Below are 19,540 nucleotides of genomic sequence, written 5' to 3'. Positions count from 1 at the left end.
AGGCACCAGCTTTCCAACAAAATTACCCAAGTCTTTTTTTTTTATTTTTTTCTATATGACTAAAAATAGGAAGAGTGCCTTATCTTGCTGCTGAATCTTTTACACTGCTTTATTCAAGGATGGGATTCAATAATTATATATCCATTAAATCAGGAATAGATCATCCACTAAAATTCCCCTGGGCCTGAGCAGCTGATGTGAAGGGTAGAGTTAAACTGTACTGATTTGCCAGGTTAGAATGGAGCCCAGCTTCCCCACTTTCCCAGGGAGGTTCTAGAGCAGTGTCAGGCAGCAGCAGGCCCAGCAGGCTGCAGACGCTCTGCAGGTGTGCGCGCTGATGGGGGAGCCTCCAGCTACACATGCTGTTGAAATATGGCTACAGCTACTAACGAACTTAATTTTCAATGCAAATTAAATTAATTTTAAATTAAATAGGCACATGAGCCTAGTGGCTACTATATTGAACAGCATAGTTCTAGAGGCCTTCCGAGTGTTATGCATGTGACTCTCACCTACGTTTATAAAAATGCCTTGGTGCTTTTATGCACATATGAATCAATCCTTGGTCTGCAAGGGACATGGATTTGAGATGTCATTCTTGGAACGGGAGTCTCAATTTTTCTATATGCAGTGCACTCCTAATATCCTCCCTGGCTTCTGGTAACTTCTGCACCATGAAATGTGCAGCCAGATAATCTTGTCTGATCCAGAAACACCGTAGCAAGCCCAGTCTTCACAGGGAAGATTCTTGTTGCAGGCTGTCCAAGCAAAACTGTCTGAAAAGCATGCACCAGACCCTCAGAGTGATGGCCCAGCTCCTCCATAAGCAAGGAGAGTCCGTACACTGTCTCAGAGGCTGTTGGTGAGCACACCCCTCAGCCTTCATTTTAATACAAGACACCTTAGAAGCTGAGTCTTGATGGGACTTCTGTTCAAAGTATTTGTGGGGCTGTGTCCTCTGGAGACCCAGAGGAAAGCCACCAGGAAATGTGGTCTCAACTAAAGTCTACCTACCTTCAGATCCCAAAAGGACATTCTGGACACAGGTTGCAGCATAGATACCAGTCATGCCTTGAGACTGTGGCTGGGCAGGGACAGGAGGGCAGCTTCCCAGGCAGGAAGGCTTCTGTTTGGCCAGGAGCAAAGCTCTGGAGGAGGCACAGACTGCAAGTTGCCAGCCACACCCGCAGCTGGGAGATAAAGCCACCCTCTAAAGCGGACCTGAGTGGAGCCCTGAGAACACCCCAACAGAACGACTATGCTTCCTGCCCAGTAGCTCAGCCCTGCACTACCTGTCCAAGGGCTTTCTCTTTGTGTGTGAGTGCTGCCCTGCGCCCCAGCAGTCTTCAGTCCATGCCTGACAGAGTTGTTGCATGAAAACCCCAGTTTCCTCCTGCTCTGGCGTAGCCCTAAAGCGCATCCTACACCTTAGGACTATGCCCCCCGTGGAATGGCTGGCAGGCTGATGCACCCCGGATTGCCTCTTTTTCCCCTGTCTCATCACCTGACTTCCTGGGGTCAATTCCCAAGTGAACTACTTATATTCGAATTCACGTCTCATAGTTGACCTATGGGAATCCAAAGGAGGTCTCAGCAGGAGAGCCACACCCCTTTGTTGTTCTGAAGTCAGACTCAAACTTTTCCCTCCCTTACAGGAACCTCCTCGTATGAGCTCCTTTGTCCGCTCCTGCAAACTGGCCTCAAGTACGGCCATTCCAAATGTTCCTATTGATTTTTATCTTTTTTGAAACTCACAGGGCATGTGGTGAAATTCCCACTTTCCTTTTCCTCAGGAGACTCCTGAGTCCCTGAATGAGTGTGCAGGTGGAGGTGAGGGAGCCCTGGCCAGGCCCAGCCTGCAATGCCCAGGTTCCACTGCACCTGCCCAGTAGCTGAAGGAGGATGCGGGGTGCCAGTCAGCAACCCCTCAGACTCAGCAGTTCTTGCCCGGCCACAGGGCCTCCTACTGATGATGATCAGAATGCTCTGAGCAGAAGTGCAAGAAGCCCCCTGAGCCTTACAAGCTTGTGAGGGTTATCACTCTTACCCACACTGTACACATTAAATATGTATGAGGAGCCTCTCAAACATCACAAGGTAGTTTGTGCCTGAAACATCTCAAGCCTTTGCTTACAGAGGCACCACTGTTTAATAATTAAAGGTGCAGCTTGTAATTCAGCCTAGCATCGCAGTCACATGTGAGAATGCCTTGAAGCTGTTGGGACTTGTGTAATCAGGGGAGGCACAGGCCTGGGAGACCTGTCCCCTAGAGCCATGGTCGGCAAACTGCGGCTCTTGAGCCACATGCGGCTCTTTGGCCCCTTGAATGTGGCTCTTCCACAAAATACCACGTGCGGGCGCACACGTACAGTGCAATTGAAACTTCGTGGCCCATGCGCAGAGGTCGGTATTTTGTGGAAGAGCCACACTCAAGGGGGCAAAGAGCTGCATGTGGCTCGAGAGCCGCAGTTTGCCGAGCCGCAGTTTGCTGACCACTGCCCTGGAGTGTTTATTTTAGGGGTTTCAAAAGTGTGCTTCCAATAGGTTAGATGTGAAAGCGTTAGCTGTGGCTCGTAGCTTCCTTTGGTCTTGTACTAAATGGACTCTGGTTTTGAATGATAGTTGTAAAATATCACTTAGCAGAGACTCACATATAATCCATTTTGTGCCCATTTCCAGTGTGTGACATCAATCAATTATCATTTCCCTTTCTGAGTTAGAAGTGGAAATACGTGTAGAAAAGGAATTTCTGCATCTTCGACCAGTTATTTTGTTTCATGCGTAGAGCTTGCCTTAGCACGTGAAGTTGGGAATAAGTGTTGTGGTGAAGAGGGCCAAGCAGAGAACTGAGCTGGGCCTCTTGTCGTTAAGCCTTTCTTAGAATTCTCCATCTGAGTAATGTTCTGCTTGCTCAAGACACTGTTTCTGATATAAACTCCAGGGACAAGAGCTCAGAAGAACTGGGTTGCAGAGCAGTGTCACACCATATAACCGGGATGAGCAGGTTGGCCCTCCGTGGCTGCTGGGTTCTCTGGTAAATTGAAATTAAAAATACTATTGCTGACTGCTGTGAGAACCAAGTGACATGTAACGAGTTTTCCATGTGAACTGTGATTCTAGTGAGGACTGCTGGGAGGGGGAAGGGGGAGGAGTAGAGGACAGTGCCCATCCTTGCCGCTCAGAGGCTGTGTGGGTGAGTGCTTAGGAGTTTGGCTTCCTGGGTCCCGGTTTTCTGTATTTGAATCTCCTGCTCTACCACTTACTACTTAGTGATCTTAGGAAAAGCTACCCAATCGTTCTGGCCTCGGTTTCCCCACCTGTGAAATGGTTGGTGATAAAACCTCCCATGCAGAGCTACTGTGGTGATGAATGAGCTGATGCTGGCCACGTGCTTAGGGCAGTGCTGGGCACTGAGAAAAGACCGGTAGCTAAGGGGGTGAAGGAATGGACTCTCCAAGAGCTCTTGGAGGGAGATGGTGAAAAGGAGCCAAGGGCTCACTGAGCGTGAGAAGGACTGCCCAAGCAAGAAGAAAGATGGCTATTTCTGAATTCATAAATTTCCTATCTGCTTGTCAATTGTGATTCTGACATTAAGAATCCATCCATGTTGGGGTTGGGGGTCAGAAACAATTTTGTTAGGACTGTAGAGAAATACAATCCTTAATGACCATTTGTAAGCTTCCAGCCACAGGAGGACAAAAGTCCAGGAATAACTCACTGGGCACCAGAAATCAGACCACACAAGGAATGGAAACTGTCCTGAAGGCACCTGATCGCACACCTGCATTCCCTCTGCATTCTCAGCCCAGCTCAGACCGAGACCTTCCTGACAGTGACCCCTTGGCTTGGTGCTGTGCATTGTGTAAAGCCTTCCCTGTGGATATTCCATCTCTCAACAGCTTCCCTTAAATAGTCATTTTTTCTTTATCCACTGTCTGAGATGCCTGTTTAACCTGCCTGCACACACGATCATGTGCGCCTTTCATTTTAGTGGTCTGTACAGGGATATACAGAAGGAAAGCCCTTTTCTTCCCTCCCCCTACCTTGACCCCTAGAGAGTCCAACATGGCCTTCTGCACTCCCAAGTGGCGGCAGGACCTCCTGATTTCTACTAACAAGTGAGTCACTTCATTTTAGGAAGAGGGCAGTAGGGACCAAGACTCTCAGCTCCCCATGGAGCCACCACTTTTGGGCACGGGTCAGCCACTTAAAGCCACAAGGGCCGCTGCCACTAGAAGCTCCCATGACCAGATAAACTGGCTTGGAAAAGGCAAGATTGTACTAGGAAGAGCAGGTCTCAAGCAAACATCCAAGAAACTGAGCCACTCTACGAAAAAGCACACACTCACCCAAACCCCCGCCTCAAACACCCTGTAGGATTTTATTTTGGGGACCGTGAGTCTCAGCATTGCCAATTCCAGCGTTTAGGGTCAGATAGCTCATTTGTAGGCTGGTCATGTCACACAAGGCACTAGGAATCCCAGCGCTGGGTCTGACCAGCAGTTTACTCGGGTATGAATAGCTGGGACACCCCTCTTTATCCCTAGCCACTGGGGTACTCTGGGTCCCGAACTGAACCTTTTCTAGGCACTGGGGGACGCCCCCTAGAATAAGCCTCAGCACACGGAAGAAGGACAGGAGCCAGGCTGGGATGCAGGCCTTCGGTTTCTCCCTCTCACTAGGCGACTCTCTCTCCTGCAATTGCCCTTATTATAGTAAGACCAGGGGCTATTCAACCTTGACCCCGCCCAAGGACTCACCTCTGGTCTGCCTTTTAAAGAATTGTAAGGCCCTCAATTTATGAGACAAAATTAGACCCAAATGCCTCGTTCTCTATGGCAATGCAGCATGGCCGCAATATAAATTAGACAAGCAGGAGATTTGGCCCCAGAATGGCACCCGTAGTTATAACACCATTTTCCAATTGGATTTATACTGCTGCCGCCTAGGTAAATGGTCCAAGATTCCCTATGTTCAGGCCTTCTTTGAGCTCCACCGCCACCCAGAGTTCTGCTCCTCCTGTTGTATCCTTTATGCCACCACCCTCAGGCCCCTAAAACCACAAGAAACCCCTGGTTTTGCCTTCTCACTCCCTTCCCCAAAGTAGCTGCTGTTAGCCCTCTCCTTACTCCAAAAGTGCAAACGTTTACTTAACAGTCCTGCTCCTTCAGAAGCAGAATCCATTACCACCCAAACATTAGCGTGTTATCTCTAAGGAAAATCACAAATAAAAACCCTGTTAAAGGAGTTGTTCGAGTCTGTTAAGGGTCCAGCACTGTGGGGATACATTTTATCCAACCAACAGCTCCAGACATTAAAAAAAATAATAAAAACTAGCCTTAGTACACCAGACCACCACTGAGCAACGGGTAGAAATAACTTTCAGTGTTTTTAATGGGGCAGAGAAAGAGCAAGAAAGCCATCCCATAGAAACAGCTCTAAGCCATGTCACCTCAAGTGTTGTGCCACCTTTGTCACAAGTTTGGCCACTGGAATGTGGACTGTCTCAGGGAATGAGAACCCCTGGATCAAAACCCAGCCACACAATGGCCTCGAACTGACGAGGCCCAATGCTCCAGTCAGCCCCCACCAAGAACATCACCTATGAAGGGACAGAGCTAAGGGAGACCCTTGATGTGAAAGGTAAGCCCACATTTTTATTAGACACAGGGACTGCGTGCTCTGCTCTGATCACTCACCAAGGCCTCTTTCTCCCCAAATGCGATTGATCACTCACTAGGGAAATGGGGCTACCATTTCACAACCTCACATTTAGTCATGCCTTTCTAAGCCTCTGGGTGATATCATTAAAGGAAAGAATGTGTCAGTTTCAGAGAGGAAGGGAGAGTGAGAGAGAGATAGAAACACCAATGATGAGTAAGAATCATTGATCAGCTGCCTCCTGCATTCCTCCTACTGGGGATTGAGCCTGCAGCCCAGGCATGTGCCCTTGACTGGAACTGAATATGGGATCCTTCAGTCCGCAGGCTGACACTCTATCCACTGAGCTGAACCGGCTAAGGCATACAAAGTGAATTTGAAGCTGTTGAAGTTGTATTTAAATCATGTGTATAGTCTTCATGTATGTGTCTGTATGTTAAATGTAATGTGTTTTCTGCCTTCACGTGGCACCACTAGGGTATAATGTTTTATCGAGGTACAGAAACTGAATAGTTATATAAATTAAATAGAATCCTATGGTCTAGACCCGTGGTTGGCAAACTGCAGCTCGCGAGCCACATACGGCTCTTTGGCCCCTTGAGTGTGCCTCTTCCTAAGCCTTAGGAGTACCCTAATTAAATTAATAACAATGTACCTACCTATATAGTTTAAGTTTTAAAAATTTGGCTCTCAAAAGAAATTTCAGTCATTGTACTGTTGACATTTGGCTCTGTTGACTAATGAGTTTGACGACCGCTGGTCTAGACAAAATATTTAATATTGAAATTGGTGTAAATTTAATTAACATCCTTTAAAGTTATGACCATAAAGCTATATATTTGTTTTACCCAGATTTACAAGTGTTATAATATAATTTTTGGTTAAATATTTTTGATAGCCTTCCCAAAGTTTAAATTTCAGAAGACATTTTTAAATAGAGAAATGATTTTGAGTTATCCCAATGGGTCCTGTATTACCTCAAGGATTCATTCTCTCTCCTAAGTTTTTAAACTAATTAGGCCTATTTAATATGCTTGGGAAATTACAAGGAAAGCTTTGCCAAATAAAAATATACATATTTTTATTAAAATGAATATTTTAGAAATTCCAGTCTCCTCTAGAAAAGAACTTGCAAATATTCAGAGCCAAGTTTAAATAGGAAGTTCTCAAAAGTAACAGATATCTTGTGAGTGACACTGGACAAGCCTAGAGTAAGAGTTCCCTATGGGAGGCATCTGGCAATAGACACTTCCAATGAGCCAGGTGCAACATTTTAAAATTTTGCATATTATTTGTTCTTTATATATATTTTAAAACTCTACATTGAATCTAAAATATAAACTTTATATTGTTCTTTTATGTCATTCCATAATAATTATTACTTACTAAGAAATCGTCATCTTGAAATGTTATATCTTACAGAAAAGCAAGGTTCTTTGTCAATTGTTTTATGGCCAAGTCTATAATCATATAATTTAAGTTTGTCATTTACAGACCATCATTGTTTTGCTCTGATTTATTTGCAAATGTGTTAGTTAAGTCTTTGAAAAGATTCATAACAAGGACTCCAACTTACTCTAAATTATAGCTTTCTAAGAGGGTCATCTTTTTAAAGTAAATAAAAATTTATAGACCTCTAAAGAGCGACTGAAAACATAAAATAGTGGCAAAACTTAAGGACAAACAAAAGATTAGTTATATGGAAATCTTCATGTCTTCCACATACAAGAAAGCTTGTTTTTATTTCCCTGGTACAATTTGGTAAATTATAGCTTCATAAGTAATATGGAAGCTTTTATATTTTTCTCCTTTCCTGATCTCTCCAGAATTTACCAATTTGTAATGAATAAGTAATGGCAATATGTTTCTTTGCATGAATTCAATAAAACTAGTTTCCAATTGTGGTTTTATTAACCAAGACTTTGACTGGAACGCCATATCTGAGAGAGACATGCTTGCCTGTGACTGTACCAGAAAGCCTTAAGAAGTCAATAAGAGCCCCATGGAGAAAGCCTGGTATCTTGCGTGATCATGTGGTTTATGGGAGTCTTTCCAAGACCAAAGGTTGCTTTCCTGAGAGATGGCAAGGAAGGAACGTCAAGATATCACTGGGGACCTCAAGAACATGGGGAATTCACCCAAGTCTGCAGGTATTTCAGGCAAACCCAATGGAAGCCAGGAGGCTCAGCTCTTTGCCCCTACCATAAAACTAGTCAAGCAGTTTGGACCCTTGATTTTTCATATCATTAATCAAGTGGTTTAGATCCCCTAAACTTTTCCTCCCTAAATATAATATCTAGGCCTCAGTTGTATTTCAGCTCTGGGTCCAGAAAAACAGCAAAACCAGACAAGTGATGCAGTGGCTGCCTCAGGACCAGCTTTTATCTTACAAGTCATTCAACAGGTGTCCTCAGCCTTGAGTATCACATAAAAACTCCACTCAGCATACCACCCCCATCTTTGGAAAAAAAAAATGAACCATACCCTAAAGATGACTATAGCCAAACTATGTCAAGAGAGCCATCTGCATTGGGATCAGGTATTGCCAATTGCCCTGCTCAGGATTAGAGTAGCTCCCTGAAGTGGATTGGTTTGAGTCCTATGAAATAATATATGGGTGACAATTTCAGGCTGCTATAGGAACAGATGTGTATGTTAAAAATTAAGAATAATTACTAACAAAGAGAAAGAGGAGTGAAATGTTAGGACTGTAGGGCAATAAAGCCTTACTGGCCATTTGTAAGCTTCCCGCCACAGGAGAACAAAAGACCAGGAAAAACTCACTGGACACCAGGAGACAGACCATGTAAGGAATGGAAACTCCTGAAGGCACCTGGTCACTCACCTGCATTCCATCTGCATTCCCAGCCCAGCTCAGCCCCCAGACCCACCGACAAGAGCTTCCTGCCAGTGACTGTGCATAGGGTGAAACTCCAGCTCCTGGGGGCTTCCAGCATCGACCCTATGCCCCCTTGGCTCAGTGCTGTGCAGCCTTTCCCTTGGGTATCCTATCCTCCATCCCTTCCCTTAAATGAAGTCAATTTTTTTCTTTATCCACCATCGGAGATGCCTACTTAGCCTGCCCACACACACCACCATGTTAACCTTTCAGACTTCATATTGTTATTTATTTTTGTTTTTATTAATAAAAAACACGATGTATCTTTAATTAATTTAGACCATTAAACACATAAATAATGAGATGCTTATCAGTCAAATATTAGATCTGACACCTCAGAAACTCTCTTGTCTTGTGTTTCCCAAACCACCTGGCATGTCCTGAGCACTTTTCTAAAAATTCACGTTCTCAGGTTAGGTTCCCGAGCCATTTATCAAGGGTCAGATCAAGGAGTTTGCAGGTGTGGCCTTTACAAGCTCTGTAGGTGTTGCTGATGGTCGAGCCATTTGAGAATCTCTCGTTTGATCTACTCTCTGGAGAACAGCTGGGCCTGGAACCAGGTCTCCTCATTTTTAGTTCAACATTTCCTTTTACCATCTTTTCCCCGAAAATCTAATAATGTAGAATGGAGACTTGGAGGCTTGGAGTGTGCTAGCGATGCACTAGGTAAAGCCTCCAAATCATTCAATATCCCATATTTGAAAATTATTAAAAAACTCTATGTCGCAAAAATCTAAGCTGAGGTTATTTTTCTTTCAAATTAAAATGATTCTTTAAATTTCCATTAAATTCCTCTAAATTTAAACCACGGGGTTTATGGGAATTGTAGTTAATAATCACTGATACCACAGCCACAATTACAGTCAGTACTGCCTTAGTTAACACCTTTAACTTGCCAAACACAGGTATCTGTGTGTATGTTACACCTCCAATTTAGAGAGTAATTCAGAAACAGAAAGCTAGCATGGGTATGGTGTGTCCTCAGAGCAACTGTAAACAGTACCTTCAGGCTATTCTCATCCTTTTTTAAAACATGTTTATTGTTCTGTAGAAGGAACAAAGTGTTTGCCATGGCAACCATGACTACCCTGGGCATCTGGCCCATTAGCTGCGGTGCAGGGAAGGCCTTCAACAGCAGGAGGAAGGGAGGTCCTTGGCAGTTATCTCGAGGAGTGTTCCTCAGTTTAAGAGCATAGGCTATGGACCTGGAGAGCATCATGCTAAGCGAAATAAGCCAGTCAGAGAAAGATAAATATCACATGATCTCACTCATTTATGGAATATAATGAACAACATAAACTGATGAACAAAAACAGATCCAGAGACAGAGAAGCATCAATCAGACCATCAAACCTCAGAGGGAAGGTAGGGAAGGGTGGGGGTAAGGGGGATAGATCAACCAAAGGACTTGCATGCATGCATATAAGCCTAACCAATAGACACAGACACCAGGAGGCATGAGTGGGGGGATAGGGGGTATTGTGGGGATAAGGACACATATGTAATAACTTAATCAATAAAAAAATTAAAAAGAAAAAAAAAGAGCATAGGCCGAGGCTCCTACGTTTGGATAATCCTTGATGTGTTGAGGAATGCTAACAGCAACAATTCCATCTGGTTAATTTCAGGGGAATTAATAAACTAAGGTTTTTACTGTGGGCAAAAGGGAGATGTGATTTTTTCTTTAGACAAATTTGAAGAAATCTTTGTTTTAGCAACAATTCTCCCTGTGTTTGTTTTTGGTCAGCCTTTTGTGATTTTATACTTCGAAGGTGGTGGGGTGAATTCCTTGTCATTTTTTGTTTGTTTCATCCTCAACGTAAGTCTTATAATACATGCCTATGAGAAAAATAATTAGAATAAATGAAGGAAAACACTCTAAAGAATAACTACGAAGACTTGCTCTGGATTATTGGGGGTGAAAGAAAAATAAAGTTTAAGGAGTCTCATAAAAGTCATAAGCCCTATATCATACCACCAGCTGTCCAATTGCTACATATACTCTTTGTGCAATAAACCATATAGATATGGCTAAAGATACCTCAGTTTGTAAAAGAAAGGCATACTGATAGTAAAAAATATGTTACGTGCAAAAATCAGAGAATTCATTTGGAAGGTGCACTTTCACCACTCAGAAGAATTCACCATATAGATTTTTTTCTGTCATGTTTTAATACTGTTAATATCATGTATTTTATACAACTTTGCTTTTTTCGCCTAAGAAGAAAGACCTCTTGAAATGGAGAGATGAAGTGGAAATAATGAGGAGCTTCAGGGTAATTTTAGATTTCTTGCAAGTGTGAAATCTTCTCAAAATTCCCTGCCAGTTTTGAGAAGTTGGGGGTGTTGATTGGAGACCATGCCCATGGAGGTTAAGACAGAGCTGGAGGGTCTGGTTCCTTAAATGCCTCTTCCCATTGCCTTTCATCCTTATTAATTTTCTGTGTTTTTTTTTTTTTTAAAGAAACCGTCTTCTTTTTTTTTCTTTTTCCTGTTACATATTAGTCTCAAATAGCTCTGCTTGAATCCTGAGAGCCAGGTGTTCTAAACTTGCTGGACCTCAGGTTCCTCACCCATGTTATGGGGATTATGCTGCCACTCCGCAGGGTATGTATTGTCTGTGTGCGGGGGGAGGCTGACCTGCAGCAGCACATGGATTCTCGTGTGCAACGGCACAGACATGATAGCTGCTGAGTCTTCACCCGTGTCCTGGGTGAGGCAGGTGTGCAGGTAGCAGATGCTCTCCTCCGCGTGCTGAGGCTTTGCCATCACCCAGGACCCTGCTGGCAACCATGTCCCTCACAACCGTGTCTCTCAGCCCTGGGAGGAGAGGCGATGGGGCCAGGCTGATGGCCTGCACGTGGCACACCTTCCTTCCACTCACATCTTTTCTTCTCTTTTTTTAATCCTTACCCAAGGATATGTCTCTGTTGATTTTAGAGCCAGGCTCAGACTTCTTGTTACCAAGAAGTCCAATTGACTCATCTGAAGAGAGCAGGAAAGTAGACTGGCATCACTAAGATGATTGTCAGTGACACAGGCTGAAATAAATGGCATTTATTGCTATCCCCGCTAAATAAAAATGCAGTTAGCTCCCGGGCCTGATGCCCCAAGGAAGGTGCTGGAAGGGCTGCTCCCACCCCACACCCACTCGTGGCATGGGGCATCCTGCAGTCGCTCCAGCTCAGGGTTCGGAAGTTTTGTAAACTCTGGAGTCAGTACTAAGGCATGTTACCTACTTATTCCTATGTGAAATAAAGACAGAAACCTTAGGCCACAGGTGTCCCAACTAAGCAAGAGCTAATACTGAGTTTCTGCAAACTTCCAGTGTGTCAAATATGGAAATTCTGGGGCCCAACGGTGTTTGTCCCATGTTAGACTGTCCCTGCGTGTCCAGCACCCCGAGTGACACGCAGGCCCAGGAGTGTGGCATTCTCCCTGTCTCTGAGGTATGTGCAGCTGCTTGCTGGCTCCGGCTGATCGCTCCAACGTGTCCTTGTCCTGCCTCGTCTGCCCGGAAAGCAGCCATACCTCTTTCAGGCTGCAGTCCCACATCACTGTCCTTAGGCCTCCCGATCTCCCAGGTCCATCTGTCTTGTGTGCTCCTACTGCACCTGTGTTCTCCTCTTGTAACCCTTCCTTCCCCATCCCTTTGCTCTTTTGCCTTCGCAGGCCTCTCTCCTCAGCACCCAGTGTGCTTCTGGTGGATGAATGAGTACAAACCTCTCAGAGGCATAGTCAGTGATTTTCCCACAGCAAAACACTGGTCTCCAAATAGGATGCATTTTGAGAGAAATGAGCAGAGAAAGGAAAACTGGGGCTAAAAGAAAAATGAGAGGAAGGAAGGGGATATTAGTGAAGCAGAGGATGTAAGACATGTTAAAGGTTGTAAAAAAAAATTCCACTAGGAATGCAGGAGATGGAAACGGTGATGACTGAGGACAGAGAGAAGGAATCATGGAGGAAACAGCATTGGAGGTAAATCTTACTCCATGAAAGCAACCATGAGGCTGACAGCCAGGTGAAGAAATCACCAGGGGATTAAGCTCAGAGCCAGAATGTGTTTGGGGTAAAGACGTCCTAGTTGAACACAGTTTCATTTCTCCTTGAGAATCAGAGTCCTGAGATGTGAGACGTCACCTCCTCTCTGTCCTATCCTCTTGCAGGAGCTGGCGGGTGGTCCCCGGAAGATTCCAACGCTCAGCAGTGGCTCCAGATGGACCTGGGGGGCAGAGTGGAGGTCACCGCAGTGGCCACGCAGGGGAGATACGGGAGCTCTGACTGGGTAACGAGCTACAGCCTCCTGTTCAGTGACACAGGACACAACTGGAAACAGTACCAGCAAGAAGACAGCATCTGGGTAGGACATCTTTTTCTCCAGATAAATGAACCCGAGATGTGATCATGGTCACTGGTAATCTTGTCTGCCACTTTTCTGTGTCCAGATTGGGGGTAGCTTACTAGCTGTTGAGTGCTCGTCCACACATATTTAGGCCATAGATAGGCCTGGCTCCAGCATGGCTCCAGGTCTTAGGACATTAAGATGTCTGTTGCAAAAACTTTAGTGTTTCCTGCTTTTCTGGGATCGTGGGTAATTCATGGACAGCGCCTCACTTCTTTCATCTATAAAAACAGAAATACATCATCAGAGTCTGATTGTCAGTGGGGATGTGACCCAGTTAGCTCAATTACAAAGTAGAGCAAAGCTGCACATCTTCTGAATCTGGGCATGAGAACCTGTTTCTGTGCCCACAGCTTTTATCCGCGGTGAGGAAACAATTGAAAGGCTGAAAACTACAAAACAAATATACATTCAAAATCATTCCATTCTCATAAACCATCTTCAGCTTGGAAGTAAAGAACAGCCCCAAACTGTGTGCCTGGCAGTGCCAGGCCCTGACCAGGCTGCGGGCAAGGGCCCGCGGGGAGTCCTCAGATGCTCACGCCCTGAACCAAATACTGTGCTATTATATGTCACCTTTGGTTTAGAACATCACCAGATGTGTGTGTTTTTCTAAGTACACATACCATGTGAAGATCTGGCAACTGGTAGGCTACTCTTTCCTTTTCGTGTCTCCTCAGCTCTCACCTGGCATCGCTGCTACGTCACTTGTCAAACTGCTGTGGTTTTGCACGTGTGCTTTTCTATGCTGTCCCCACTTCAATGGGAAAAATCTACTTTCTATTCTTTGTTATTTCTTGATTGACCAACTATCATTATTTCTAATTGAAAATAATGGTAAATTGAGGGTTAAGATTTGTGATCGCAGACTGAATTTGAGAATATTATCATCATATCTATTCTCAGTCACTAGTAATATTAGGTTTTAATACAGAGATCATGGATTTCTTCCTTTTTAAAACTAAACTTTTGGAAACTATTCTACTTTTTTCTCAATTTTGAAGCCCCCATACATTTTTACAGGTTTTAGTTTTGTTTTGGGTTTGAAATAGGAATTAAGCACATCTTCCATTTTAAGGAACAATTTTAAGGATTTATGTTGGCTTTAGAGTGACAAGTAGATGGGGGCTATTTATTTCCTTTGGTGTTTTTAGTCCGACTGGCTGTTTTTTCATAGTGAAGTGCATTTTTGAGACATCTTGTCTAATTTTTTAAAGCCATGAGTTTCATAATCTTTAGAAGCCAATGGCCATCGTTCAGCCCGTCCTCGGGATCAGACATGATGCCAGGACTAGCAGTTCCCCGGGCTCTGAGCTCCTGAACGGCTGGCTGTTGCAGTTTCCCTCCTTTGTCCCTGCTGGTGTACCTGTGTTTCCAAGGAACTCCAGGCACTTTGAGGACAGGGCCTGTCTGGGAGGCCCTCACAGCCTCCAGGCTGCTGTTGCTGGACACACTGTAAGAAGGATGTTATTTGAAGAGCTGCAGGGTGACTGGGGCTTCTAGATCTGGAGGGCAGAAGACTACTTCCATCCCTTGCTTTCCCCTCAAAACAGCCTTCAGCCTTCACATTTCCGGGGAGACTAAAGATGCCGGGTGGGCAGAGAAGGAGAGGCAGGGAATGATTTGTGCAGCAAGGTAGTCACTCCCACTCTGGCCTCCCTGGCCCTTACAATGCCTGCAGAGCACTGGAGAGCCAGTAGCCTCAGGATCGGCCCTTCAGGTACAAACAGTGGGAGGAGAAGTGGCTTGTGGAGGGATATTCACAATTCCAGCTGAAAGAGTCGAATCCAGTGACATTGGACACAAGCACCATGATAAGTTATGTTTCGTAATGAGACTCAAATTTGGAAAAATGTATATCCATTTATATCAATATTGAGGAAACGAACAGCTACTGAACACCAATTACAGGTCAAATTTGTAAGCAAACATATAAATATATGTATGTATACTTATATACTTTTCTATAAACAGCCACCCACCCAAGCTGGTAGAACCAGAAACTGCTGGTGCCAGAACACAACACTAGGATTTATCCTAAATAGACTTGATTGTGAAACCATGCTTTCTATTTCTCCTTCACTACACATGACTTTAAAAATTTTTACTGAATCATTTAATTTTCTCATATTAAATGTAAACTTTGTCAGCACCACTCTGTAAGAACAGTGTTAAATTCCAGAGTGTGAAAAAGCAGCTACAGTATCCATGTGGCTCCTCTGGGTTATGAACAGTGCTCTAACTCTCAGCTGATCAGACATCAGGAACACCCTTCAGAGACTCAGGCTATCAAACAAACACTTCACGGATACACATATATGTGGAAAAAGGAATTGTAGCTAATATTCATTGATATTTCTATCAAATCGTTGATGGATCAATTTTCTTGGGAGTTTTTAGCTTTTACTATTTTTTTCAAATTTAATATTAGAAATAAGACTGGGTTTATCAGAGATAGCCTCATGAAAAAGATGAGAACAATAGTCAAATATATATATATATATATATATATATATATATATATATATTGCTAATATGCTAAGTGTCCTTCTGGGTAATGATGTGTCACTTAGCAACACCTGGCCTTCCTTCCCTAGCAACTAGCCTCCTTGCAGGTTCCTCAGCCCAGGAACATGACTTGCTTTATAGCCAGGTGCAAACATTTCACACTTTAACCAAATGTCTGTGAAGCGTTTTCCCTTGCCATCTCATTTGATCCTCACAGAAGTCCTACAGTAGGTAGATAGGAGACTTGGTGAAATCCTATTTTCTTTTCATTAGCCAGAAAACGGAGATTTAAAAAGCTTAGAAACTTGACCCAACTGAAAAGAAGTAAGAAATAGTGGACCTTGCAAATGACTTTAGGTTTTCTCACTGCACAGAATATAGTCAAACACTGCTGCAGTTAAATATTTTACTTTTTGTTCTCCCTGCCTGATCTATAATAATAACGTGTTTCATGTTAATATTTACTGCTGTGTTGCTGACAATTATCTGTAAAAGAAGTTGGGGTGCTTCAACTGGGCTGGAAAAAGTTTAGCTAAATGAGAAAGCAGGTCTAATTAAGTTTAATATATATATATATATATATATATATGGCTAAGTAGACTCGCCCATGACTGATACATATTAAAGCTCTCTCTGGCGCCAATTGAATGTGTTTTTGTTGATCATGAATTTGGTTGACACTTCTATTATAGAGAAAGGGTGAATAGCAATATTAAAATATTTCTTCTAATTAATTTCCTTTCAATGTGCACGAATTTGTGCACCAGGCCACTAGTTCTTTTATAAAACTCTCTAAGTTTAACTTGTTAGAAAAATGTTAACAAGTAAAAATGTCAATGTCAAATATTGACTTAATTAGGGATGGTGTATCAAAGATGTGGAGAATCTTTTGAATGAGGCTCTCACAAGGTCTTTTAAAGATGCTCAGTTTTTAGAAGATAAGGCATTTGAATGTTTTCTGAGATTGATTTACCAAACAATACCACTGCAGTATGCACCATGGATGGATATCAATTTACCAGGACTTGAGAGATGTATTTGATTTTACAACGTTCACTTTAGAACAAGAATCCTGAACATATATCTGTTCAATGTACAGTAGCAAATATTCATGCCCTGAAAATCCAATTTGTAGTGTTTCTGCTCTGGCAGAAAGTGATGTTCATGAGTGAGGCCACCACGCAGCGCTTAGTGATGCGTCCTGATTTATGAATAAGCCACAGCACCCCCTTTACTAAATGCTCAGGCGTGAAGGTGTCTCAGTGACAAACTTAGCAACAATTTTAGAATCTTAGCAGACCCAAAATCTCTTCCTTGTTGATTTTGTAGACACTACAGATATTAAGACTCTAACTCTGAGCAGCACCATTTAGCTGATGTATGGTAAAATGGATGAATTTGGAACAAAGGAACCTCTAATTCTCTAATTAAATCCACCCAGACCGGGGTCTTCTGTCATTTTGAAAGATAAACCAGGAGAAAGAATCACTGTGTCTCTTGTATTCATGAATCATCTTATATCCTGAGTCCTTGTGAATGCTCAAACCCTTCATCAATCCACCTGTTTTTTTATATACAACTTTGAAGTGTCCTAAAATGCATTTTCCTATGTGCACTGGCACTTTTCTCTATTTTCTGGTATTTTTCAGTCTAAATTTTCACAGACTCATGCTTGTGTTTTAATATAGGGTGTCCTTTTTTGAAATCACCTTACCGATACCTCTCATGGTCTTAGACAAGTCATCCAGGAACTATTCTCCTTCTCATATTAGACTATCTCCATCCTTTCAGTCAATAGTAAAACTTCAGTGGTAATTTTAGTTGTATTTCTCTTAAGCAACCCACCTCCCCAATCTTTCTTGGAAAATTAGTAATGCCAAATATTTTAGGTATGGACACAAAAAAGTTATATGAGGATACAAATATGTCATTTATTTTGTTTCCAATATCCTCCTTGATGGCATCCATTTCAACTACAACAGCATAGTCAATGAACTCACAGGAATTTAATAATTTATGACTAGGCAAGAAGCAACTGCAAGGTTTTCAACCCACAAGATAGGCTCTACCACATGCTACAGTGTATTTCTCTCATCTCAAAGGTAATTTCTAATGCCACAGTCCCTGAATCCAATCACCCTTTGCCATGTTTTTTTGGATGTGTAAGATGACATGCATTTCAATTCTCTTAACCTCCTGTATCTAGAAACTTCACCAGAGGAACTCAGTGTGCAGAAGCCACAGTGGAGTCTTCCCTAAGTCCCCAATACCACATAATACATGATCAACAGATCCCCATTTTCAATCTATTTTAGTTTTTAGGACTTTATTGAGCATATAGGATAAAATCTTTGCCTTCCCTGACCACTTCTATACATATGTAAATGTGCTCAAACTTTCTATGATTACCTAAACACATTGGTAATTTTTACTATCCTCCTTCTGCATTTTTAAAAAATATATTTTATTGATTTTTTACAGAGAGGAAGGGAGAGAGATAGAGAGCTAGAAACATCGATGAGAGAGAAACATCGATCAGCTGCCTCCTGCACATCTCCCACTGGGGATGTGCCCACAACCAAGGTATATGCCCTTGACCAGAATCGAACCTGGGATCCTTCAGTCCGCAGGCCGACACTCTATCCACTGAGCCAAACCGGTTTTGGCCCTTCTGCATTTTTTTATGAAGATAAGAGTATATAACAACTGGAAGAAATCTGCAAAGATCCTGGATTTTTCAATTTCTCTATTTCATAACCATTTGCCTTAGTCAATTCTCATATAATAAATGGTAAATGAATGTCCATCTTTGTGGAATAACTTGTTTTACTTTTCCTTTGCAAAGGTACTCTAGGGAACCCTCTGGAGTGCTGGTTTTAGACAAGTATTTGCTGATGTTAAATTCCTCAATACTGACCATGAAGAATTAGTGGTCTGATTTATCTATATGTTCAGTCATTTCTCCCAAGTTTCCATTTATTTTAGCATTCACAATCAGCCTCTGTCTGATGCAGCCCATACATTATAGGATGGTACCATTCTAATCATTCCTGATGTCATAACATAGGCAGGCTCATTCAGTGAGGGATGCCAGGGTCACATTGTTATGAACCATTGTGGAGGAGAAAAAAATCTTAAAGAGCTGAGGCCGTTGATTAAAGGAAGGTCTTTTACAAGGCTGACACCTACAAATGAAGTGAGAGAAGTTTAGATTATATATCCAGTGAGTTACAGGGAACCCAGTTCATGTCTCTGGGGTGTATATCCCTGGATGCTCAATTCTGTGGGTCAGCTACACATAATTGTAGCATAAATTCACTATGAGTAGGTACTTTGTAAGATTACTAAAGATATCATTTAAGATCTTCTAAATAATCCTAATGATTCATTTCTATTGTATGGAAGAAGATATGGAGGCTTAGAAAGGTCCAGGAACCCAGCCCATATCACACAAGTAATACTGTGGATCTATGAAGCCTGATCCCCTAAATCACCTGATAAGACCTTAGCCAGCAGTGCTGGCATGGGAATGCAGACCCAGTATTCTCAGACAAAGGGCTGTTGCAACTCGGGCTGGGCCTCAGGACACATTTGTTACGTAGGGAAATAGCCTGTGGGGCTAAAACAAAGTGGGAATTCAACCCAGCCTGGCCAACCTCCTGGGAAAACCAGTGGGCATGAAAATTCCCAGGACGTGTCACTAGCACAGTGGATCTTTGTCAACTAGTTTCAGAGAAAAGGTTAGAATTAGCCAGTCTAAGTCTCCATGTGATTATTCTATAAAACGGTCATGAAGCTGAAGTTGGAAGAGATGATGCACATGGAGCTAAATCTATGTCCCTCCTGTGGTTACACATTGAGCCCCAATGTTTGCTCTGTCAACACCGATGTGAAAACCTCTCCCTCCTCTTGTGCAGATCCTCTAACAACAGGCGTCGATCCCGTTTCTTCACTGTCCCAGTTCCATACGGCAGTAAGGCTACTTGCTGAGCCCCTGTCCCCACATGCATGGTCTCTCCTCACAGGCTGCTCACTGAGCCCCTGTCCCCACATGCAGAGCCCCTCCTCAC

The 19,540-nt window shown here is 43.1% G+C and overlaps 1 protein-coding gene across 3 annotated transcripts in view; it reads left to right on the top strand.

Annotated features, from left to right (window-relative positions):
* The window catches only part of CNTNAP5 (contactin associated protein family member 5), an 857,999-nt gene that overhangs the window by 189,225 nt on the left and 649,234 nt on the right, over positions 1–19,540 (top strand). For all 3 annotated transcript variants that reach the window (XM_070423164.1, XM_070423162.1, XM_070423163.1), the window contains exon 3: positions 12,727–12,920. In XM_070423164.1, the coding sequence (XP_070279265.1) occupies positions 12,727–12,920 (194 nt within the window). The remainder of the gene's footprint in view (positions 1–12,726; positions 12,921–19,540) is intronic.

Source organism: Myotis yumanensis, unplaced genomic scaffold (assembly GCF_028538775.1).
Source record: "Myotis yumanensis isolate MYYU_CA2020_CCGP unplaced genomic scaffold, mMyoYum1.0.hap1 SCAF_8, whole genome shotgun sequence".
NCBI classification, from domain to species: Eukaryota; Metazoa; Chordata; class Mammalia; order Chiroptera; family Vespertilionidae; genus Myotis; species Myotis yumanensis.
This window is presented reverse-complemented; position numbering and strand designations above follow the sequence as displayed.